This window comes from Apostichopus japonicus, chromosome 18, assembly GCF_037975245.1.
Source record: "Apostichopus japonicus isolate 1M-3 chromosome 18, ASM3797524v1, whole genome shotgun sequence".
Classification (NCBI taxonomy): domain Eukaryota; kingdom Metazoa; phylum Echinodermata; class Holothuroidea; order Aspidochirotida; family Stichopodidae; genus Apostichopus; species Apostichopus japonicus.
This window is the reverse complement of record NC_092578.1, coordinates 20141979-20168313: the sequence shown is the minus strand read 5'-3', so window position 1 is coordinate 20168313 and position 26335 is coordinate 20141979. Positions and strand designations below refer to the sequence as shown.

Genomic DNA, 26335 nt, shown 5'->3' with positions numbered 1-26335 from the left:
GAAACGTGTAGCTTAAATGTTGATGTTACTTTCCTCCTCCCTCTCCCCCACCCCCCCCCCCCTCCAAGAGCTCTGTTTATCAACATTGAAGTTGTTTTAAATTTGAATGTTCATAATATTTTAACTATATTTGAATATTTTTACTTGCATGTGTGCATCCAGTACTTTGCTATTTACTCTTGCCTTTGTTGATCTGTTGCTGTGAATTTTTATGTTGCCTAATCTAACTCACTGTTGTTTTGAAGTAATAAAAATTTTTGAATGGAGACTTAGAGTGTGTAATGAAATGTAGTTGTTACTATCGGCTTTTTCCGATATCCGATATTAAAAATCCCACTATCGGTCAATACCGATCCGGTACAATAAAAATAATAACAATGTAGCTCAACATTAGCTCATATCTGTGTAAAGTCCATCATTATAATACCATCTGCTTTCACTTTATCCTGCTCATTCAATGTTCTGTATTACTAATGCATTCTTAACATTACTGAATCTTATTAAATATGAGCTATTGTGTTTTCATTTCATGCTTTTGTTAATTTCTTGTAACCCTTTGTTTGTTGGTAGTAAGACTGCACATTTTGATTGTTATTGTACAATTATAGGCTACTGTACATATCTTACATTTTACACATGTTATACCAACCATTGTTCTCGGTTATAAATTGTTCTTATGGAATGGTGATGCATGAGAATGCAAGTTTATATGTTGTTTTGTCTTCAAACATGCTTTATATTCAGTCTAAATAAATTATTTCATGACAAGTTTCGATTCACTTGTCACATGTAGGTAAATTGTATATAAATTCAACACTGTAAGCATCCCAACCTGTTGTATAGTTAAATAGTTAACTGATCCACCAGTTAGACTAGTGTATAACCGATCCACCAGTGCTTAGACTAGTGTATTGCTAGTGTATAACTGATCCACCATGGTTAGACTAGTGTATAACCGATCCACCATGGTTAGACTAGTGTATTGCTAGTGTATAACCGATCCACCATGGTTAGACTAGTGTATTGCTAGTGTATAACCGATCCACCATGGTTAGACTAGTGTATTGCTAGTGTATAACCGATCCACCAGTGGTTAGACTAGTGTATTGCTAGTGTATAACTGATGCACCAGTAGTTCTAAAGACTAGTGTATTGCTAGTGTATAACCGATCCACCATGGTTAGACTAGTGTGTTGCTAGTGTATAACTGATCCACCATGGTTAGACTAGTGTGTTGCTAGTGTATAACTGATCCACCAGTGGTTAGACTAGTGTATTGCTAGTGTATAACTGATCCACCAGTGGTTAGACTAGTGTGTTGCTAGTGTATAACTGATCCACCATGGTTAGACTAGTGTGTTGCTAGTGTATAACTGATCCACCAGTGCTTAGACTAGTGTGTTGCTACTGTATAACTGATCCACCAGTGGTTAGACTAGTGTGTTGCTAGTGTATAACTGATCCACCAGTGGTTAGACTAGTGTGTTGCTACTGTATAACTGATCCACCAGTGGTTAGACTAGTGTGTTACTAGTGTATTTAACCGATCCACCATGGTTAGACTAGTGTGTTACTAGTGTATTTAACCGATCCACCATGGTTAGACTAGTGTGTTGCTAGTGTATAACTGATCCACCAGTGGTTAGACTAGTGTGTTGCTACTGTATAACTGATCCACCAGTGGTTAGACTAGTGTGTTGCTAGTGTATAACTGATCCACCAGTGGTTAGACTAGTGTGTTGCTACTGTATAACTGATCCACCAGTGGTTAGACTAGTGTGTTGCTACTGTATAACTGATCCACCAGTGGTTAGACTAGTGTGTTGCTACTGTATAACTGATCCACCAGTGGTTAGACTAGTGTGTTGCTAGTGTATAACTGATCCACCAGTGGTTAGACTAGTGTGTTGCTACTGTATAACTGATCCACCAGTGGTTAGACTAGTGTGTTGCTACTGTATAACTGATCCACCAGTGGTTAGACTAGTGTGTTGCTAGTGTATAACTGATCCACCAGTGGTTAGACTAGTGTGTTGCTACTGTATAACTGATCCACCAGTGGTTAGACTAGTGTGTTACTAGTGTATTTAACCGATCCACCATGGTTAGACTAGTGTGTTGCTAGTGTATAACTGATCCACCAGTGGTTAGACTAGTGTGTTGCTACTGTATAACTGATCCACCAGTGGTTAGACTAGTGTGTTGCTAGTGTATAACTGATCCACCAGTGGTTAGACTAGTGTGTTGCTACTGTATAACTGATCCACCAGTGGTTAGACTAGTGTGTTGCTACTGTATAACTGATCCACCAGTGGTTAGACTAGTGTGTTGCTACTGTATAACTGATCCACCAGTGGTTAGACTAGTGTGTTGCTAGTGTATAACTGATCCACCAGTGGTTAGACTAGTGTGTTGCTACTGTATAACTGATCCACCAGTGGTTAGACTAGTGTGTTGCTACTGTATAACTGATCCACCAGTGGTTAGACTAGTGTGTTGCTATTGTATAACTGATCCACCAGTGGTTAGACTAGTGTGTTGCTACTGTATAACTGATCCACCAGTGGTTAGACTAGTGTATTGCTAGTGTATAACTGATCCACCAGTGGTTAGACTAGTGTGTTGCTACTGTATAACTGATCCACCAGTGGTTAGACTAGTGTGTTGCTACTGTATAACTGATCCACCAGTGGTTAGACTAGTGTGTTGCTACTGTATAACTGATCCACCAGTGGTTAGACTAGTGTGTTGCTAGTGTATAACTGATCCACCAGTGGTTAGACTAGTGTGTTGCTAGTGTATAACTGATCCATCAGTGGTTAGACTAGTGTGTTGCTACTGTATAAATGATCCACCATGGTTAGACTAGTGTGTTGCTAGTGTATAACTGATCCACCATGGTTACAGTAGACTAGTGTGTTGCTACTGTATAACTGATCCATCAGTGGTTAGACTAGTGTGTTGCTAGTGTATAACTGATCCATCAGTGGTTAGACTAGTGTGTTGCTACTGTATAACTGATGTTTGCTTCTATGTTAATGTGCCATTGCAAAAGTCAGAGGTCATTTCATGAACATGCAAAACCATTGTGGATTATCTTTCCAGTTTACCTTGGGGCTGTATTCAGGCAGCATGTTTATTTTGATAAAGTTTTGATAATATTTGATATCAAAATCCAAATTTCATTGAGGAATAAATGTAGTAAATTGTAATGTTAGTAAATTTTAATGTAATTAATGTTAGTAAATTTTAATGTAATTAATGTTAGTAAATTTTAATGTAATTAATGTTAGTAAACTGTAATGTAGTTAATGTAAATAAATTATAATGTAATTAAAGTTCCTAATTTATAGTGTAATTAATGTAGATTGTAATGTAATTAATGTTAGTAAATTTTAATTTAATTAATGTTAGTAAGTTGTAATGTAATTAATGTTAGTAAATTATAATGTAATTTATGTTGAAAATTTGTATCCAACTTGAGATGTACCCAAGTGTTATAAAATCAGTCATATTTTATCAAAGAAGTTGTTGCCATTCAACCTAAGCCCACTTCCCAACAAATTCCTTCAAGTTTAATATGTGAACAATGCTCCACAGGAGGTACAGAGAGGCAGTGAGGGGGAAGAAGGTAAGGAGGGCATGGTGAGGAGGAGGAGAAGAAGGTATGGGGGCGACAGTGAGGGGAACACAAAGCCAAGTTGTCTTTCATATCATGTCTCATTATTTATCAATAATTTACTGCAGTGGTTTCTAACTGCTCAGCTTTCTATGTAATTACACAGCACATCTTGGAGTGTTCCAGGCTGCTGTTAATTTCTATTTGGTTTTGCTTATTCTAGTGGTATATATATTAATGGTACAATCTATCAGTGTTAGTCCAGAAACATGATTGAAACAGAAACATGATTATTTTAAATCCTAAGGTAAGGTAAGTACTTTGTTTGAACGTGCCCTAAGTTGAGAGCAGCAAATCAAGTTGACAACTCTGTTCATAATATCTTTAATGGAAATTTTCGAGGGATCAATATCCATGAAACAACTTGAGACCTCTGTTCCTCTTCTTTACCATGATTATACATCTCCTCTCCCAAGATAAGTAATGTATCTTAGTCAACAACACCAATTATGTGAATTGTGTACAGTATTTAACACTCATGTTGCTCCTTCAATGTATGCTTGAAATTGCTTTTAAGCTCAAACTTAGCAGAGCCAACATACGAGGTTAGTGTCGACAATTTCTGCTTATTCCATTTATTACCGCTGCTGCATATTTCATGATTGACTCAATGCACCTAATTCTGTGCCATATGTCATACATGCAGTACAGACATAAGCAGATATAAACCTGGTTCTGTGGCAGCAACCGCTCATAGTGTATTATAATGATAGTGATCAGACCACAGCCTGTCAGAAGGAAAGTTTGACACAGAGATACAGGAAACCAATAGAAAGGAAATATTCAAGGATGTTGTGTTGATGCTGTGAAGAAGCATTGCTGTGTAGAATGATTTGGGCGTGTTTTAGAATCAATAGTCTGCCATGTGTGTAGTAGCTAGGCTATCCTGCAGCTGTGATAGACATAGTGTGTCTGTGTCTGGCTTCTGTGAGTCATATTTCTGCCTTGCACTGTGGATATTTTTGGGTTTTATCATAGCATAATAGTACATAGCCGTTGATATTAGTTAATAAAGGCAGCTCCCAGCAGAGTTGTGTTGAGAGTACTTGCTCATACTGTGAATAACCCTCTGCAGAGGGTATATTGTACTGCGAGGGTCTTACTACATAGTTGGAAGTCACTGGTTATATTGTACTGCGAGGGTCTTACTACATAGTTGGAAGTCACTGGGTATATTGTACTGTGAGGGTCTTACTACATAGTTGGAAGTCACTGTTTGGACAAAATGGCCGAGTGTGTTTCATCTGAAGGAGGTGAGTTTACCTGCAGAACGGAGGGATACATTACTTCACAGGTTTTCATATTTATACAAAGGAAACAAATTATTTATTATTCCAGGGTGTGTTTGCAATCCTATACACCAAAAGGATGATTTGAGAAATTCTGTGTTGGTGAAGGATTTCAATCTGTATTGTCATATGTACCTCTGAGAATACAATGAACGCTGTGTGATATGAATGTAACTTACTCTAGATATGTGGCCACTTTTGTTAAATATTATTTAAATGTAATGAAGATCTGCACTCCCAGCATATACACAATAAGCATGACAACCCTTCAACATTGTTAGGCTATCCTTCACTCAAAGCTGTTGATAATGCACAAGGTACTGTATGCTATCCTTCACTCAAAGATGTTGATAATGCACAAGGTACTGTATGCTATCCTTCACTCAAAGATGTTGATAATGCACAAGGTACTGTATGCTATCCTTCACTCAAAGATGTTGATAATGCACAAGGTACTGTATGCTATCCTTCACTCAAAGCTGTTGATAATGCACAAGGTACTGTATGCTATCCTACTCAAAGATGTTGATAATGCACAAGGTACTGTATGCTATCCTTCACTCAAAGATGTTGATAATGCACAAGGTACTGTATGCTATCCTACTCTAAGATGTTGATAATGCACAAGGTACAGTACTGTATGCTATCCTTCACTCAAAGATGTTGATAACGCACAAGGTACTGTATGCTATCCTTCACTCAAAGATGTTGATAACGCACAAGGTACTGTATGCTATCCTTCACTCAAAGATGTTGATAATGCACAAGGTACTGTATGCTATCCTTCACTCAAAGATGTTGATAACGCACAAGGTACTGTATGCTATCCTTCACTCAAAGATGTTGATAATGCACAAGGTACTGTATGCTATCCTTCACTCAAAGATGTTGATAATGCACAAGGTACTGTATGCTATCCTACACAAAGATGTTGATAATGCACAAGGTACTGTATGCTATCCTTCACTCAAAGATGTTGATAATGCACAAGGTACTGTATGCTACCCAAATGTGATGCATATTTAGGCTGCACAAGGTACTGTATGCTATCCAACTCAAAGATGTTGATAATGCACAAGGTACTGTATGCTATCCTACACAAAGATGTTGATAATGCACAAGGTACTGTATGCTATCCTACACAAAGATGTTGATAATGCACAAGGTACTGTATGCTACCCAAATGTGATGCATGTTTAGGCTGCAGCTGCACCACAATAAAATCCATGGTAGTTTGTCTTTTGAGACGACACAAGATGTTTGATGTTCAATGGATTGGGCATTTGGGCGGTTGTTAAAGTATTACCCATCGTACCTTATAGAAAACTGAATACACAATGCTGAACAGCATATCAATCACTGAATAATGGCAACTATATGCAAATCTGTGGTCTGCAATTGTTAGGTTTAAATGCAATCAGTCCTTGTTCTCTCAATAAGAAACATGGTCCCCTAACATGTCTATTAAAATCATCTAACTTGTATCTGGGCAAAATGGGTACATGTAGTTATTCTAGTATTTTACCAGGCCCATACTGAATTTATACCTTAATATCAAGTCTTAAATATAGTTTTACAGTTTGTCATTTTGTATGATCAAAATCCTAGCACAGCCAATTCTGAAATATAAATAATTAGTTATTTCTCTCTTAGCTTGAGTTGTGAAAATGGGATGCAGTACTTACATCTTAAATAACTCACACAATGGTTGAATGACAAAACTCATGTCCTTCCTTGGTCAAAATTGTGTGGGAAAAATCAACTTTATTCTTCATAATTAAAGTTAATTGGAAGTTTGTAAAGTTGGAAACATTTGACAGTTGTTAAATATTTGAAAGAAAAAAAGTGTATTGATAAACTGTCAAACTTTTTTTCAGTATTTTTAATGTATTATAACCTTGCAATTTCTTGTACAGTTGATCTGAAATTAATAGATTTAGAATTTGGTCACAAAGCAGTACACTACTTAAATCACTTTCCATTTAGTGCTTGAAAGACATTGAATTATTAAACACAAGCTTATTTAACAAATGCTTTAAAGACAGTGGCTTACTTTACCCATTGAAACTGATAGTTTTAGAATTTGGTAAAAAAAGCAGTAGACCATATTAATAATCATCCACTAAATGCTTGAAAGATAAGGCTTCATGAAAGTTAATAATTCTAAATATATCAGCCAGATTTAATGTATCATTAGGAACTGAAATGTATTGTACTGCTTTGAAACTACAATGGTCTAGTACTGTAACTTCAAACTATTGTACGGCTTTGAAACTATGTCTATTATAAAGTACTGTAACATCAAACTATGGAATTACTTGAAACTGCAAAGGTCTATTAAGTACTGTAACATCAAACTATTGTGTTGCTTTGAAACTACAAAGGTCTATTAAGTACTGTAACATCAAACTATTGTTCGGCTTTGAAACTATGTCTATTATAAAGTACTGTAACATCAAACTATTGTACTGCCTTGAAACTACACAGGTCAATTACTGTAACATGAAACTACTGCACTGCTTTGAAACTTGGCCACAAAGGTACATTATGTGCTGTATTAACATCAACTCCAAAACATCACATTCCATTTAATGTTTTCACTATCATACTTATCAATCAGTTCTTTCTTTGCAGTTATTTTCAAAAGTCAAACCCTCATAATGAACAGACTTAGCCAAGCCTGCCTGCCTGTACTTAACTGGAAAAGTTTTGACATTACGCTCTTTAAATTTCTTTTCTCCTTCATTGATGCTGTGGTATTCCGTCTTCATGTTTTCAATTGATTTCTTTCAATGTATAAAAATACCAGTGTGCTGAGCAACATCTCAACCTTTTTTCTTTATGGCCAATTTGTTCCGACTGGATTGTGTCATAATAGAATTAAATTTGAAAGTCTAGTAGACTCTGGCTGTGGTACTACAAGCCCAAGATAACTGATATTTATGATCTCATCATGAGCTGATAACATTTCTGCAAAATGTCTTGAGCGGTAACATAATAGCTGGGAGCAGCCTATTGATGTGTGTGATTGATTTTGGTATTTCATAAGATTTTATGAAGTAAATACATTGATAGTTGACATTAACATGTTGGGATTCAATTTTCTCTATAACTTTCCATTCTTAATACACTCATTCATTTAACAATGGTTTAGCCTCCCAAACAGAAATGAATATTCATTCATTTAACAATGGTTTAGCCTCCCAAACAGAAATGAATATTCATTCATTTAACAATGGTTTAGCCTCCCAAACAGAAATGAATATTCATTCATTTTAAAATGGTTTAGCCTCCCAAACAGAAATGAATATTCATTCATTTAACAATGGTTTAGCCTCCCAAACAGAAATGAATATTCATTCATTTAACAATGGTTTAGCCTCCCAAACAGAAATGAATATTCATTCATTTTAAAATGGTTTAGCCTCCCAAACAGATATGAATATTCATTCATTTAACAATGGTTTAGCCTCCCAAACAGAAATGAATATATGGAAGCGATTAAACAGTTTACGTTATAAACGGACTAAAAGTATCTCAATTGCCATAATCTGTGCTATTTGTACTAGTTCTTACTTCTGCTTAGCTATCCTGTCGGCCTTACATGTTTGGAAGACTCCTTTGTGTGATTTCTTGTCATTCAGATCAGAATGGAAACTTACAAAGAGCAGCCTTTTATCATGAATTGTTTAGAAATTCTTTACCTTTTCTTCACTCTCAGAATTAATAACATCTTCTGAAGTCGACTTGTCAGTTTCAGACAGAGAACTTAACACAGCTCTTCATCTTGCTTGTATGCAGGTAAGCTATTATTCATTAATTGACTTATGCAGGTCACTAGTCTAGCTTTGTACTTTGAAAGTGAATTCAATAAAAATGGCATGTGGTTTGAAAATGTCTGGGTGGTGGTTTATGGTTTCCAAAAGAACCTTAAATTAGGAATAATGATATCCTATAATATCTATATGGATAGTAGGCTGACTGCCGTCAGTAGGACTGGTAGTAACTCATGCCTGAAAACAAAACAGCAATATCTGACATGAAAGTGTGAAAAGCCTGGGACTGCCATATTGTAAGTGAAAAATTAATTCTTGTCAAAAAATGCAGACCAAACAAATCCATGTCTTAATGAGAAATCTGTAATGGTATGTAAAAGTATTATTACCCATGTTAGAATGCTGTTGATTCCTTTTGCAAATAGAACAGACTATATAGTCAGTCAGTATAGTATAGTCAGTCAGTATAGTCAGTCAGACTTTATAGTCAGTCAGTATAGTATAGTCAGTCAGTATAGTATAGTCAGTTAGTATAGTCAGTCAGACTATATAGTCAGTCAGTCAGTATAGTCAGTATAGTATAGTCAGTCAGTATAGTCAGTCAGACTATATAGTCAGTCAGTATAGTATAGTCAGTCAGACTATATAGTCAGTCAGTATAGTATAGTCAGTCAGACTATATAGTCAGTCAGTATAGTATAGTCAGTCAGACTATATAGTCAGTCATCGCATTTATTCCATTCATGTCATAATTATCCAGAAGTAGTGACTACAGGTTTGGATGTGTTTTGGGATGGTAACATGTGTTTGAACAGCATCCTCTCCATAGGCAAGAGAAAAAAGCTTACTGGTGTTGATAGGTTTTGTTCATGCCTTTCTGCCTCAGATTGGGTCATCTGATATGCCATATATATAATGTAAAAATCCACAAATGTGTACAAAATCAACAAATTGTTACAAGAGTGCAACGATATGCACTTATTTTAAAGAGAGTTGTAGTTCTTTGAGTATTTTATTTATCGAATTTGCAAACTTCAGCATTGCTATTTAAAATGTAGCTTTAATAATCCCTGTCATTTGTAGGGATTCTGTTCTGTATACTGAGAGTAGGAAAGGCTAAGGAGAAGTGCTAGCAGGAAAGTGACAAAGAATGAGTTTCTTTCATTGATAGAGAGGAAGGAGTGTGTTTTTTATGTTTATGTGTCATGAATTTTGCACTAATGAGCTTACACAACACAATACAGTTATCTGTTCTTATCATTTCATGCTAATTAGAAGCAGGAAGGATGTGCTCTAAAGATTCTGGAGAAGGCCGAGGTGACAGTACTCAATGTAGCAAATAAAGATGGCAAGACGTAAGTAATCATAAAGATGGAACTGGTAGGGACAGTCCCTAGCCTCAAAAGAAGACTGGTGACCAAATAAGACTACCAAATATGGCTGGGTGATATTATCTGCTATTAAGTCTCTATCAAAGAATACCTTACATTGCTTTAGACATAATTAGAACAGTTGTAAGGAGATAGTGAGCCAACAAATGCACTGTAGTACTGTCCCAACTTCCATTTCATAAATTTATAGTCCACTTGAAGATGTTATTTTAATCTCAATCTGTAAGGAGTTATAGATTTAATATTTAAATGTCCTTATCAAGTTTCTGTAACATTTGGTGACAGGTGGACTCTATAACAAAATATCAGATGGATGATAAGTTTAGGAAGTAGATCTGTCTCTTACACAGTGGTGATGAAACTTTTATGGGGAACAATATCAGATGGATGATAAGTTTAGGAAGTAGATCTGTCTCTTACACAGTGGTGATGAAACTTTTATGGGGAACAATATCAGATGGATGATAAGTTTAGGAAGTAGATCTGTCTCTTACACAGTGGTGATGAAACTTTTATGGGGAACAATATCAGATGGATGATAAGTTTAGGAAGTAGATCTGTCTCTTACACAGTGGTGATGAAACTTTTATGGGGAACAATATCAGATGGATGATAAGTTTAGGAAGTAGATCTGTCTCTTACACAGTGGTGATGAAACTTTTATGGGGAACAATATCAGATGGATGATAAGTTTAGGAAGTAGATCTGTCTCTTACACAGTGGTGATGAAACTTTTATGGGGAACAATAATATCACTTTAAACAATCCGCTGCAATCTTTGATTGTCTTGGCACAGATGCAGAACTAATACTTGTTATTCTTGATGTTGTAATTATTTTGATATTGTAATTTTGTAATGTACAGGAGTCCTTCCGGAAGTAGGAATGCAAACATTCTGAAATTCTTGGCTTTCCACTAACAAACAGAATTAACCAGGTTTGACCTTGAAAAAGGTTTGAGCTCACCATGTTTGACCATTGCATTTGAAATATCAAGTATATTGATAACACTTATTAATTTGGAGTTCTCCTTGATGCACATGTGTATGGGACATGCCTTCTGTTTAATCTGGAAGTATGTTTCTCTTTTCAGACCGCTACATATAGCAGCCAGCAATGGTCTAGTATCTGTTGTGCAGGAGCTTATCACCAAAGGAGCCAGTCTATTAGCTGTGGATAATAAAGGCAAGTTCCAATAATATTATTTACAGCATTCTGTAATAGTCTTACATCAGGATATTGAGAAATGTCATGTTTGTCTGTCCATTATGGATATTAAAATTGGACAAGAGGAAAGGAAGAGGTCTGAGACAATGGTTAAGGAAGTTTAGTAAATATGTTCCTGTCTGTGTACTCTGGCTATCGATTCTTTTTGCTTATCATTTTTGATAATACTAGAAAACCATTTGCTTGATCAAGATATTTTTGAGTGGATGACTGTATCAGTAATTACTACCAAACAGTTGTGTTACCAAGTAAAAATAATGGTAAAACAACATATACAGAATAACACTGCTCAGGAGGGAATTGAACAACAAATTCTCAGAAAAGTTTGTAAACATAAATCTTTTAAAAGCCAAACATCTGCACATAGTTGATTTGCATTACAACATAACCTTATTGTTCTCTCTCACTATGCAGGGTATACTCCAGCACTTAGTTGTGCATCTAATGATAAAGTGGCAGATTGTTTGGCAATTATTCTGGCCCACATGATACCCCTCTCTCCCGAAAATTTCAACTCAAAGTCAAGAATAGCCCTGGCATTGACAGGAGAGTTAAGAAGGTCCCGGACTTCCAATAGTTTAGATCTTACTGATGGCAATCGAAGCAGGGCTGACAGTGCAGCAGATACATCCGACTCGGAAACTTACTGAGCCTAAAACATGGATTTGGTTTCATTGTAGCTGGATAAATGCTTCCATTGCTCTGATATTGGATGTAAGATAGCAACAGAGAAAAAGAGCTGGCTTATCAGAGAAGATAACTCAGGACTTGTGTTAACCAATGAGGTGAATTTAAATGAGCTTTAACACTTCCAATTGCTCAATTGTTCTATAGATATACAGCTATGGACTTGTTGATATAAAACAAGAGACTCATGAAATAAACAAAGACAAGCAAACATCAGTTTTACTGTCTTATCAAAGAAGTCAATCACCACTGCAGCCATGGCTTCTTATGGTGTAAGATTAAGTTGTATCTTAACATATTTAAATAACAAAAGATGAAATATATCGTAGTTGGAAGATAGTCCTCCCATCCTATTGAGTGTTGATTAAAGGTTGATTCTTTTTCATCTTATTGTGAGGTCAAACGTGGTACATTTAATATCATGTCATGCACGTTAAGTATAGCTTGATGCAGTTGAAATTTCAGGTCGTATACAGCGATCTGGTAGTCTTCCATGGTTCGGATTAGATTTCCCAAACAGGTATTTTCAGAATGTATTCTTTATCATTATACATATTTGTCAGTGCAAGAGCTAATGGAGAAATGTTGCTAACAAAATCACACGTAATCTTAGATTCTAAAAAAGTTGTATTGTGAAAACAAGCATTTATTAAATTCAGGGATATCCTAGTGGCAGACCCTGGGACACTTTTATGGAAGAGAAATATATTGCACACTGTTTGTTGAAAACCCAATCTCAATATGTGTCCTTAACTCAAGATATGGTTGATAGCCTCGATTCTTCCCTAATGGGAATCATAGGTGGTCTGTGATGTCCTAATTGCAATTGTTGTTCACACACTTTACCATCCTATTGTAACCTAATTGTTAATATATCCTTGAAGCCTGATACCTTTGTCAAAACTTTCCTAGCTGTCAACATTTTCTGTATCAAGAATTTAATTTGAATGCAACTTATTTGAAGAAATACTATTTCCCTGTGTGAATAAATGAGCTATAACCTATAAAAAGAAAAGCATAAAACATTTTCAGTAGAATTTGTCATGATGACATCATGCTATTGCCAGATGAATTAAAACAATGCTCCCAAATTGAATTGTTCATATCTTACAATACAAAATGCTATGAAGATGTGGGGTTGACCTAAGGATGCAAATGAAAATTCAGCATTATTTATTAAGCAATCAATTCCAGCCAGCATAAGATACCTTTCAAACATTCTAATAGGGTTGGAATGTCTTGATAGTTTAGCCAGAGATCTTTTCCAGGTTGCTTGCTTTTCAATGAGTATGTAAAAACCTGTAAGAAAATACAACCACCTTGAGGTAGCAGTAGCTTTCCTGTTAACAGTTCTGAGTAACTTCAGTAATGAATTAAACTTAGTCTGATTTAGGCCAGTTGATATCGTCAGTGATTTCAGTATATACTGATAGGAGATTTCTTCTTCAGAGGTTAAATCTGTCAAAATGTTGATATGCCAGCCCTTAAATCAAGCACAAATGCATATGTGTGGATGGCAATGCTTATGCTAGTGAACATTGCTTATTTGGAGAGAGAGAGTAGGGGTGCTGGTGTAAAGACACATCAAATATGTTATGCTTAGTGAACAATTTATTTAGAAAGAGAAAGAGAGAAGGGGTGCTGAAAGACACATGTGGAATTAAATTTATCAGGCACGAGATGAGGTTAAAATATCAGTGACAGAACAAGAGATAACTTTGACCCAACCTCTAAAATTGTTTGAAAAATTTAAAATGTATTTGCTATGTTTTCTTGTAAACAATGAACTGACTTCAATGAGAGATCCTTGTTTTATGCAAACGTCTTGGTCACTTGATAGAGAATTTTTAGTGTAAAATCAGAGTCCTTGTCAGCTTCAGAAAACTTTCATTCTCTTGGGCAAGATTATAAGCATGGGTACAGACGAAGAACGGGGAATGTCCAACAACTGTATTTTATTCTGATTTACTAGCTATCTTAAGGCCCAACATTCAAGTTATATATGAAGTGGGTACCAGCAGTATGTTTATATTGCTTTGGAGATATGTTAATAAGTGCATGGCCATGGATGTCAAGAGTAGTATTTAACTTATTAAATTATTTTAAGCAGTTTCTTTGAGTGCTTGGAGGGGGGGGGGGGGGGTGTAGCCACTGATGACAAACTTGATTACCAAGAGAAACCCCACAGCTAGTAATTGATATTGAACACATTACTAGGTCATGGCCTGATATTCCAGCAGCTCAGTGAACATACAGTAGCAGTGAGGGAAATGGTAACAGACTTCCAGGGCACTATAGAAGTTGAGGGAGAACATTGGTGTCTCTAACATGCCTTGTCTAATGTTATCGCAAACATATTCATCATTTCTCAGAAGGGGTTGACTATGGACTCTAAATTTGTTTCATCCTTATGTTTTTTTTTGCTGATTGCACCACTTAGTTATTTGTCACATGTTTAGGCAAATTTCTTTGGTTGAGAAATGGTCAACATGGAGAAGGAAAGGTGTGTGTATATGTTTGGGACTATTGAAGGTTATGCACATGTATCAGAGGTGTTACATGTATCGTTGGATAGTAGTGATTGGTGCTTCCATATCTTTTTGTTTCCTTTATCATTGTGTTCAAAGCCTTGCAATGAAACTGTGGTAAGTGACCTTGTAACTGTAAAGATCAGTCATATTTTCATGCCTGTATATAGAGTTGTCAAAGTTTTATCTCAGACTTCTAGTAAAGAAGATAAACTATTCTTAAAAGAAAGAAAAATGTTGGAAAACTTGTGGCTGTACATATAATAAAAAAAACTAGTTGACAACTTATTGCAGTTTAGAATGCTGATCAGTAACTGATATGTGTTTGTTTTTCTTAACCATCTATGCACCAAAAAAATGAAGTGTGTGTGTGTGCTAGTGCTACTATATATAATTGGCATAACAGATGCATAAATTACCTAAACTAAGTTCTTGTAGCATTGCATTTAAAAAATAATATCAATAAAATAAAAAACATAAGAACCAAAAATATCAGGCTTTAGTAAAAGTGCATACTAAGATTTAATTGTTCCAACTGTTGTTTCTTCATTTCTGAACTATAAAACATAACAATGACATATTTTCTTTTTAACCCACCAAATGGAGAACTGTCTTTACGTTTGCACCTATTTAAAATCTTATTCATTTTAAAATATTTCAGTCTCCTTCCAGGATCTCTTTCCAAGATATTTCAAAGACATTTTCAAACTTTGTTGATATCCTTGTACAATTGCTTAAAGAATCTTTTGAAGTGCATCAGGTTTGTCTATAGTTTATGTTGACTGAGTTTGTTGTTGTCATCTCCTATTACATAGAAGAATTGATTCATATCTATTATTTATTTAGCATAACTCATCATTGGGTATGACACCCTTTGTATGGCTATCAATTCCAAGTTTATTGTAGTCCCATTGTGCAAACTTTATGATGTTTTTGAATAGTTAACCAAAGACTAGTATAGAGACAATATATAGTGATGGACCATGTTTTATTGATATATAGTAGGACATTATTATTGCAGTACAGTATGTAGGCTGACATTTGCTTTCCAATTCGAGGGTCAGGATACTCTTTTAGAATTTGAAATTTGACATGAGCGAAGGTTTAAAACCTTGTACTCCATACGAACTGTAGTAATACATGCATTTCTGGTTCTACTTATAAACATAAACATGATAAGGTTTCACTTCTCTACATTAAACTCTTTCTCCAAATTACATTGTGAGTCACTTTTAATAATATTTCTGCATTTATCAATACATCCCAACATTTTAAATTGAGAATAAGTAAGAGTGCCTTGTTATTATTGGCTGAATAGATCTGTGTACAGAAACAATTTATGATAAAGAAAAAAACTAAATGTTTTATATATTTAGTCCAAAAAAAATGTCAGTATTAATATCTATTTGTGTTGTTTAAGGTAATCCATGAAATGAAATAAAGAGTATTCTACTTATTTAATGATTAGGGTTGCATGGAGCAGAATATCATTGTACTACCTCTACTCTTTGTTATGTATGTGATAGACATGCATCACCCTTCCCAACCCTTCCCAACCCCATCAGACAGGCTAAAGAGTACAGACAGTATTGCTCTTGTATTTCCATGTCATAGAACTTTTTCCCTGTACATTTCTATGCGTCTGACATTCCAAACTTGCTACATAGGGAATGTGTGGAAAATGTTGAAATACAAAATTTGAATAGATAACATTTGCAATACTATATATCCTGGATGATGGTGTCACTTTATTTATCCTCCCCCCCCCCCCCCCACCACCACCTTCGTGAAGATGTCCATGGGAACAGGTATATTATCCAACAGATGAAAGCACAAGAATGAAAATTTAATAAACATATACAAAAGTACTGATGCACTGAAAGTCATCAATCATGAGGTGTTTGAGCAGTCTTCAGTAGTCCCTCTGGAATCAGTAACAGCCAAGGAAGGGGGTGTAGCCAAGGAAGGAGGTGTAGCCAGGGAAGGAGGTGTAGCCAAGGAAGGGGGTGTAGCCAGGGAAGGGGGTGTAGCCAAGGAGGGAGGTGTAGCCAAGGAAGGAGGTGTAGCCAAGGAAGGAGGTGTAGCCAAGGAAGGAGGTGTAGCCAAGGAAGGGGGCATGTCCTTGACAAACTTTGCAATGAAGAAGCCGATTGTATCATTGTCACAATTTGCTTCAATATTACTGGCGAGACTAGAAGACGGCCAAAATCGCTGAAGTTTGTTTGCTTGATCATCTGTGAGTCCATGGCACCGAATTCCAGGTTTACCCAGACGAGGAGTCTGTAAGATATAATTTTCAACAACTCAAATCTGAATTATATTCACCAGCTTTACCTTTTTTCAATCTTTTATGTTCAGAACTTTCTTTGTGTATGGTAAGTCATTTGGTTTTGACTGTAAATAATTAGGATGAAGTAAAGGTGAATCTCAATGCAAGGCTGTTGCCTAACTGAAAGCATATATGCTATAAGACGTGTGAGTCATAACAATCTCTAGTCAGGGTCTTGGGAGATTCAACCTAGGATATTAACTTTCCTTCCATTTAAACATACTTTAACAGGTGTACAGGGCAGTGGAGTAATATTGTGCTTTTATCTTTGACACTTCTCAGCCAGTCAGCAGGAAGATGATTGACTAAATTTACTTTCAGCTGGCTGTGATATTTTCATACAACTGGTAAAATTGTGTATGCAGTCAGCAGTATTAGGGTACTTCAAGTGCCAGACTTCCACTTTCCTAAATGAACAACTTAAGCCATCCCTGATAGTGAACAAGTCTGAAATATTACAGAAGCTTTTTACCTGTTCCTCCAGCTTAATTTCCGGAAACGTCTTTAGAGCCCAAACAACTATGGCTTCATTCTCTGATGTTGTTAGAGAACATGTGCTGTAGACTATTGTACCACCAGGTTTAACAGCCTCCACTGCCTGTGGTATTTGAAAACAACAATATTATATTAATGGATGTCACCAGCTGTACGGCTGGCAATTTGTGCCAGTTTGGTAACTACTTGTTACCAAAGGTTCTAGCCCTCAATTAGTTTCTCAGACACACCAATAAAGTGTTTCATGCAGAAAAGTGACAGAACCAGAGTGACTGTCCTCCCAGCAATCACTTGACTTATTGGTTAAACTATAGTCAATATCTCAGTTATTGTGATCAAAGCACTTTCATGTCTCACATCTCAAGGTAATAGTTTTTCAGTTTTAACCAGATTTCCTTCTGTGAAATTTAATATTCTTCATTTTGCACCACAGCACATGATTATAATGCCATAACAGCATATTAAAGGGAGGGGAAGACTCTTGCACAAAGAAACATCTGATGCCGGTAATCTGACCTAATTTCTAATGAGGTGTAACAGAAGTGTTAGACACCACCATCGATCCCAGAAAATACACACACAGCTTGCTACCGGGGGTAATAGACAGTAGTGTACAGTCGATACATGCAGCTACTGTCAATACCCACAACACAGTGTACATAGCAGCGATGGACATCTCAGGTCCAGCTAAAGATAACAAGGTATCACATTTCATTACTGTCTGCATTTTGTAGCGACAAGAGAAAAACTTCACTTGCAAGCAACAGAAATTTAACTTTCCTGGAGGGCGGCGAGCGGTTTGGGGCGAGTCTTCAAAGCCTTTAAGGATTCATTTTGGTAAAGTCTCAACATGATTGGGTACTATGTCTTAGAATGAAGTTATATGCACCCTGTAGGCAAGCTGTATCCAATACATATACCACTCATCACTATTCCTTTATAGTTGTTTCATGTTTACAATATTTGCATAATTTGATCTCTGTTGACCTTTGCATTCTGCCAGAAACAATAGGGACAGTATTATCATTACAGGTAATGTCAGCATTCTCCTTCATGAAAGCCTGATTACTACAAGCTATGGCATCACACATATACACATACATATACATATATACACACCCAAACTGACCAAATACTTGCTTGCCTATGACAAGTAGCCCAAAAGGCTCGGGAATATTGAGTTGACCACATCATACCAGTAGATCTTTCCTTTAAAGAACAATGTCAAGCCACATATTTGGAGTAATAAAAACGACCCCCAGAGGTTACACAAGTCTTACTTTGTGTGATAGTTTAATTCTTGCTGTCAGCATATTGTCTTTAAGATGATGCATTGGCAAATGTAGCATTATATTGCCCTGAATAATGTGCATGTTTCTAAAGGGTGTGAAGACTCGCGCAAAAAGAAATGTCTATTAAATGCCGGTAATTTGACCTAGTTTGAATGAGGTGTAACAGAAGTGTTAAACACCACCATTGATCCCAGAAAATACACACACAGCTTGCTACCGCCAGTAATTAGACACTAGTGTACAGTCAGTACATACAGCTGTGGTCAATACCCACAGCACCATATAAAAACAATACAGCGATGGACATCTCAGGTCCAGCTAAAGATAACAATTAAGATATCACGTTTCAATACTGTCTGCATTTTGTAGCGACACGGACAAAACGTCACTTGCAAGCAACAGAACGTTAACTTTTTCAGAGCACAGCACGCGGTTTGAGGCGAGTCTTCAATGCCTTTAAAGAAGATAAAGTACTAAAAAATTAAGGTAGCACAAGGCACTAATTTTAGTTAGGAATGTCATGTTAACATGCAAAATATTGAAATTTTATTCAGTTTCTAAGTAAAATGAGGACCAATTAACGGCACTATCTTGTCAATACAAACTGACTATCAAATGCTTTCAGAAAATGTACTACACCTAAGTGCTAACCTTAAAAATGGAGAAAACGGAGAAAATCATACAAAGATAATTTAAAGAATAAAGAACCCGGAACTCACCTTATGGAAAAGAGACCTTTGGTATGAAGGAAATGATTTAACAAAGCCTACTTGGTTGACACACCTGATCTGTGCCCTCTGTCCAGTACCACTACATGGAGCATCCAGTAACACACGATCAAATGAGCCAGATTTGTAGGGTGGCCTTCCTGCATATAGGACAGCATCAAATATAGGAAATATTAACGTAACACTGTGGTCTGAATTCATGTTATTAGCAACATTCTTGCACTCCTGTAGACCTGTTTACAAAATTTTCAGATATTAACCTCTGTTGACTTCAAATGGCCTTGTTTTCCATGAGACACCATCATTTGTTTTCAAGCCAAGGATACTTTGAGAGTTATTGTGTTAACATGGTTTTCAGATTTTGACTTTGGGTGACCTCAAGTACTGGTACTATCTAATATGCATCACATACCAAGTGCAAAATAAGTCCATGCAGTTTTTGGTTTGATGATAATTGTAACCTTTTTTATACAGGATACATAACATTTGGGGACAACAGGTCAAATCATAAAAGCCTTGTAAACATGATATTGCAAGAAGGGAACCTTACATCATGGGCACCGCAGCACCACGATGCATTTTTGCATTCCTGTTGAGTAGGTTTAAGCCCAGGGTATCTATCACATGTGTATACACAGTCACACAACACCACATAAAATCTTTTTCCTTTTGTATATTCTTTTTGCCTTCAACAAAGAATGAAAGAAACCTGTACTATCAAACCATTTAAGAATGTAAGATTAAAGAATGAGTCTAGTTGCATACAATTCTTCTATTGAAGGGTCAAATATTCCGACACAGTTAGTTGAAGCTGTCATCTCAATATGTTTTGCTTTGCCGGAGATACAGTATGATTGATTGAATCGTATCCTATTTTGACTGGCTAAACTTTCAATGACTCTAGATAGTGACTCGTATCCTATTGTGACTGGCTAAACTTTCAATGACTCTAGATAGTGACTCGTATCCTATTGTGACTGGATAAACTTTCAGTGACTCTACATAGTGACTAACACCGGAGATATGATTGATTGATTGATTGAATCGTATCCTATTGTGACTGGCTAAACTTCCAATGACTCTAGATAGTGACTCACACTGGTGATATGATTGATTGAATCGTATCCTATTGTGACTGGCTAAACTTCCAATGACTCTAGATAGTGACTCGTATCCTATTGTGACTGCAGGCTAAACTTTCAATGACTCTAGATAGTGACTCGTATCCTATTGTGACTGGCTAAACTTTCAATGACTCTAGATAGTGACTCACACTGGTGATATGATTGATTGAATCGTATCCTATTGTGACTGGCTAAACTTCCAATGACTCTAGATAGTGACTCGTATCCTATTGTGACTGCAGGCTAAACTTCCAATGACTCTAGATAGTGACTCGTATCCTATTGTGACTGCAGGCTAAACTTTCAATGACTCTAGATAGTGACTCGTATCCTATTGTGACTGCAGGCTAAACTTTCAATGACTCTAGATAGTGACTCGTATCCTATTGTGACTGCAGGCTAAACTTTCAATGACTCTAGATAGTGACTCGTATCCTATTGTGACTGGCTAAACTTTCAATGACTCTAGATAGTGACTCGTATCCTATTGTGACTGGCTAAACTCTTAATGACCCTAGATAGTGACTCGTATCCTATTGTGACTGGCTAAACTTTCAATGACTCTAGATTGTGACTCACAGAGGTGGTAGCTGTGATGTCTTAACAGTGAATGTTCTTCTAAGTCAAGCATTACTAACAATAGTATATAACCTTCTTCTTCATTTATGAACAATGAGTTAGAAACTTGATTGAATGTGATGGGAATGGAATAGAATGGTTATACGATGTTAGCAATGAAACATATCATGGACATTGTGGTTGAGTACAAATTATTTCTTAAACAATCAAGTACCACGAAAGTAACCCAGGTTTTATGATGTTATAATATATCGTAAAATAACTGAAAGTTTACCTTGAGCAGATGGTTCAGGAGCTCCAGGAGCAACTGCATTAACTGCGTTTTTATGGAAAGCTTTGATTATCTTCAAATTTAAAGTTCTTGCATTTTTTTTTATGATCCTGACTTTGTTCTTTGCCTTCTCCAATGCGACTACCAGTCCTTCATTTCCCATTAGGGTCGCTATGTGCGTAGTCTTCCCTCCTATAATTTCACAAAGATATAAATTTGACACAGAGTCAAATGACAATGTTGACATCCAATTTGAAGAGGATTGCTGTAACTGGATGACTTGTAAAGTTAAGAACTGCTGTATCCCCAAATTACTTTCAGCAGCACATATATGAAGCATGCACACATTCTTCTTGTTAAGATCCCTTAGTAATCTGGTGCAGCACACATATCCAACACAATGAAACTAACACACTTAGGGTTACATCAGAACCTTACCTGGTGCAGCACACATATCCAACACACATTCACCTGGTTGAGGATTGAGCACATGAGAGCAAGTTATAGATGGGATTTTCTGTGCAAAAACCTTCTTTGGGAGAAGACCACTCAGGCTGGGATTGGAAATAAACGTTTCTTTAATCCGGACAGCTACACCACTGAGAAAGAACAATAATTAGTTGTTGTACATCAAAGAACTGAAGCTATATATCTAGGTATTTCTATATTACATCTTTGAATTTCAGTTGTCAAATTTAAGTTTATAAGTGCATGCATATATGGTAATGAGCTAACTAATTTTGTGATTTACATGAGTATTGTGTAACCATCAGAGATCATACAATTTAATTTACCTTTGTGCATCATACGACACTTGATATAAGATGGACTGGATATTGCAGAGAAATCAGTGAAATTTGAATCAAATTGGTTTTCGAATTGGTATTCTTTTTTTTTTCATAATTTGAAGCTCAGATTTATGACTCACATATATTTAAGTTGAGCAAATCTATGGTTACATAGGAAATATATAAATATCTTTTGATTAGATTAAACAAATGTCAATTATTATATGTACAACCCTTTTCTCCATTGCTGATATGTTCACTAATGACACATTGATGCAACCATTAGGTAATCAAATGTGAGTTATTTAGATTTAATTCCGAGCAAGAAAAACAAAAATAAATACCTTGTGTTTTGATGTCCTTCAAATAGCTCTTGTCTGCTTGTTTCTAGGATTCCATTTGCTATAAATGCTTTTTCCTTCTGATACTGTTCCTTAAATCCTCTTCTACATTTACCTGCTAGGTCAACATAGATTGAGACCTGGTCTCCCTGGCTAGCTCCTGAAAAGACATCAAATATTAAACAGCTGATATAACTCAGTGTCCTGCATACTATTAACAAAGACACCAAATATTAAACAGCTGATATAACTCAGTATCCTGCATACAGTACTTTAACTTGTAAGCATAGGCGTACAGGACAATTTCAGTTTGGGGGGCAGTCTGCCCCCTGCACCCCCCGGCCTCGTACGCTTATGCTTGTAAGAGAAACTCTGCGCACACTTAGCAGGAACTCTGTCTCTAATATTTGCATACCGGCATCATGAATGCTTACCTTGACTACACACCTATCATAGCAGTTCAAATTCAAGGCTAAAAAACTAATACTGCCGGCAGAATTGATGTAAGTGTGTATTGTCAATCAGCTAAATATGAGAATGAGGATTTTCAATGTGGCCAAGAAATTGAGACAGCTGTATTTATCACATATGCATAAATGATTTTTTCAGTTATGTCAACTGTTATATCCAACTGTAATATGTTCCAAGGAAAAGAATGAACAATCATGCTTAGGAAAATTAAGAAAACTTGAGGAGAATTTACCTTCAGTAGATTGGATATAATATAGAAACAGTTGAAACCACAAAATAAATGGAGTATGATAAACTGTTACCCTTAGAAAGACCGATCACTCCTCGACCGAATATATTTGCACCATGTAAGACTGCTGATCCACAGTATGGATCAATAATGACCTCTATCTTTGAACGTGGTTGGAAATCATCACCAGCCATGGACAGGCTTTTTACTATGAGTGTATCTATAAGTACAGGATGTTTCTTAACCTCAAATCTGTGGTCCGATTCAGCCTGTAATGAGAAATTTGAATTAATTGGAAGCATTCCCTATACGACAGATATAATATGTCCTTAAACAAAGATGAAACGATAACAGAAATCACAACTTCATATTGTATATGAAGTTGTGATTTCTGTTATCGTTTCATCTTAGCATACTTTCCTGAAGGTTGTTAGTATTTACATTTCGTGTGCAGCAGTTATAATACATATATTTTCCTGAAGGTTGTTAGTATTTACATTTCGTGTGCAGCAGTTATAATACATATACTTTCCTGAAGGTTGTTAAGTATTTACATTTTGTGTGCAGCAGTTATAATACATATAGTTTCCTGAAGGTTGTTAGTACTTTACATTTCGAGTGCAGCAGTTATAATACATATATTTGCTGCAGGTTGTAAGCATCTACACAGGTCTATAGTTGGTGACCAATGGCTGTTATTTATGACTAGGCAAGGGTCAATATTAGCAAGGAGACACGCTACAGATGTATTGAATTAAAATGAAAGGAAATCAAAATGGACTACTGGTAATAAGAAGACTTATTGAACTAACCTCTTCTAATTTGTTCTCTACATCTCCCTTGATTTGATCAATATCATGTGTGTGTGTGTTCACTCTCAATGTACTATATACTGGTGGGTAACTCATTTGTTCCAGTAGTTTCTGAAATTCCTGTCTACTGATATCTTCGCCTTTCTCCTCAACAATCTGAAAGAAAAATAATTAAGTAGGTTTTGTCTACAACACTTGATCTAAGACCTTGATATATAATTGTGTGAAATTAAATGCTTTTATGAATTCAAACAAATTTTTTTTGCCGTCAAGGTTAACCTGCTTATCTCTGACAAAACTATAGTCCACCAGTCTATTTATAACTTCATCTCCCACTAGTTTGTTTTTATTATCAATCTCAGTAACCTGAAACTGGATGTTGGGATAGCAACATGCATGCATGTTCCACACCAGTTTCATTCATTTAAGCTGAACCACACACTTTAATTTTAAATCTCAGTAACTTTTTTTGACCTTGCTTTTATGTTGGAAAGAGTACATGGCAAGTTACCATACAACATCAAACCACTTAAATCTTTTAAATCTTTTAATTATATCCTAAAAGTATACCAGCTGTAGAGGAATGTGTTAAGCCAAGCATCAACCCTAATACGAACTTCCCATTTGCTACACGTAAGTGTGTTATCTCAAAAATCTATTCTATTGCAGTTATTGATGTCATGTAATGCTTTGTGGCACATATAATATATCTGCAAGCAGCATAAAGGACAATCAAAAGAAAAAATCTTCTGAGAAAACTCAGTGACAATGTCACAAATGATAAAAAAAAAAATAACCATTTATATTCCATGGCAATAAACTTTTGATCACTATTTAAGCTGAGAGGTATCTTAGCAATTACCGAACTCCTTCATGGTATTGATACGGAGGCATTACTCAATATTTGAACAAGAGCTCAACAACGAAGGTAGAGAGGGGCAAAGCCCCTAACCACAGAGTATAAGGAACCTCAAGCCTTACTCATTTCCCTTGATTGATAGGGGCCCTATCTAATCCTTGTCCCTCATATTAATCTTTAAGCTGTTGCATTTGAAAGTATTGTGATAGAAAATCCTACCTCTGCAGGGAAAAATTCAGAGAAAAGATGTTCCACTACTCTTTCATCTTTGAAAGAAATGATTGGAACATCATAACCTGGACTTGCAGCCATTGTCCTCCTCACAAAAACTTCTGTCTGCAAATGAAAATCATAAAGTATTTTTAAAAATTGTACTTTACATTGAATATGAGTAGTTAAGCGTCTGAGTACTGAGTGACCAGCTAGCTAGTACAATTAATAATAGCACTTTTAACATCCAAGTACTTAAGATAATATAGCACATATGCTGTTGACACAATGCAAAAGCTACAGTACATATGGTGGAATTAGAGAAATAAATCTGACAATTAGTTAAGTTTGCCACAGCTATTCAGCATCAGTGACAAATTACAGAAATTACAGTTCTAAGTGACAGAATAAGGCATATATATATGCAAGGCTTCTTATAGTAATTTAAGCACTAACTCAGCGCTATCTTATATGTTACACTTACAGTGGCCTAACCACCCAGCATTGGCGAGTGTAATTGTGATGCCTAACGTGCATGAGCCTAACGTGGATGTAATTCAATTACACCTACTCTACAAAAGAACGATGCAGTATATGCTGCAAGTAATGAACTAAATGAACATACCTTGCAAAGTATAGGACTTGATTTGTGAGTTTCTGGAGAGCGATCAACACTATATTTAGTCACAGGCTACGTCATATGTGTTTCCCCTAACCCCATGCATAAGCTGACCAAAAATGTGTGTGGCATGCAACAAGGGATTCCCCGATTGCGCAATCACAGCTGTATGTACGATGAACATCGACTGAGTACCGTTTGTATGGCAAGCCGTTTTAACATTTACCTCTCTATTCTACTTAAGTAGAATTAATTCCACTTAAGTAGAATACAATTAAACTTAAGTAAAATGAATTGCACTTAACTAGAATTGCATTTTACTTACGTTTAATTGTATTCCACTTAAGTAAAATTACCACTTTCTTTTAAGCTTAAGTTATATTCAATTTCACTTAAGCTTAATTGTATTCTACTTAAGTAAAATACACTTCTACTTAAGTAAAATTTAATTTAGCTCAAGTAAAAGTGTCATTCTTTTTCACTTAAGCTAAATGCATTTTACTTAAAGTAAAATAGTAAAATTGTATTTTACTTAAGTAGAATACAATTAAGCTTAAGTGAAATTGAATTTAACTTAAGCTAAATTGTATTCTACTTAAGTAGAATTGTATT

The 26335-nt window shown here is 35.9% G+C and overlaps 2 protein-coding genes across 9 annotated transcripts in view; one reads left to right on the top strand and one right to left on the bottom strand.

Annotated features, from left to right (window-relative positions):
* The window catches only part of LOC139959001 (uncharacterized), a 55247-nt gene extending 38945 nt beyond the window's left edge, over nt 1–16302 (top strand). For all 6 annotated transcript variants that reach the window (XM_071956474.1, XM_071956473.1, XM_071956472.1 and 3 more), the window contains 4 exons: nt 8690–8769; nt 10020–10099; nt 11228–11319; nt 11776–16302. In XM_071956474.1, coding sequence (XP_071812575.1) covers nt 8690–8769; nt 10020–10099; nt 11228–11319; nt 11776–12011 — 488 coding nt within the window. In that variant the 3' untranslated portion in view covers nt 12012–16302. The remainder of the gene's footprint in view (nt 1–8689; nt 8770–10019; nt 10100–11227; nt 11320–11775) is intronic.
* Nucleotides 15548–25890, bottom strand: LOC139959003 (tRNA (cytosine(72)-C(5))-methyltransferase NSUN6-like). 3 transcript variants are annotated; one of them, XM_071956482.1, is made up of 10 exons: nt 25730–25890; nt 25114–25230; nt 24036–24191; nt 23297–23492; nt 22527–22683; nt 21833–21993; nt 21398–21586; nt 19412–19560; nt 17378–17503; nt 15548–16856 (listed from the first exon to the last, which is right to left on the bottom strand). In XM_071956482.1, exons 2-10 carry the CDS (start codon nt 25204–25206, stop codon nt 16467–16469), a joined length of 1617 nt encoding a protein of 538 aa, XP_071812583.1. In that variant the 5' UTR covers nt 25207–25230; nt 25730–25890; the 3' UTR covers nt 15548–16466. The 3 variants fall into 3 exon arrangements, with proteins under 3 accessions (XP_071812583.1, XP_071812584.1, XP_071812585.1); XM_071956483.1 differs by lacking the exon at nt 25730–25890 and adding an exon at nt 25589–25720; XM_071956484.1 differs by lacking the exon at nt 25730–25890 and adding an exon at nt 25676–25720.
* Nucleotides 25891–26335: the final 445 nt, after the last annotated feature.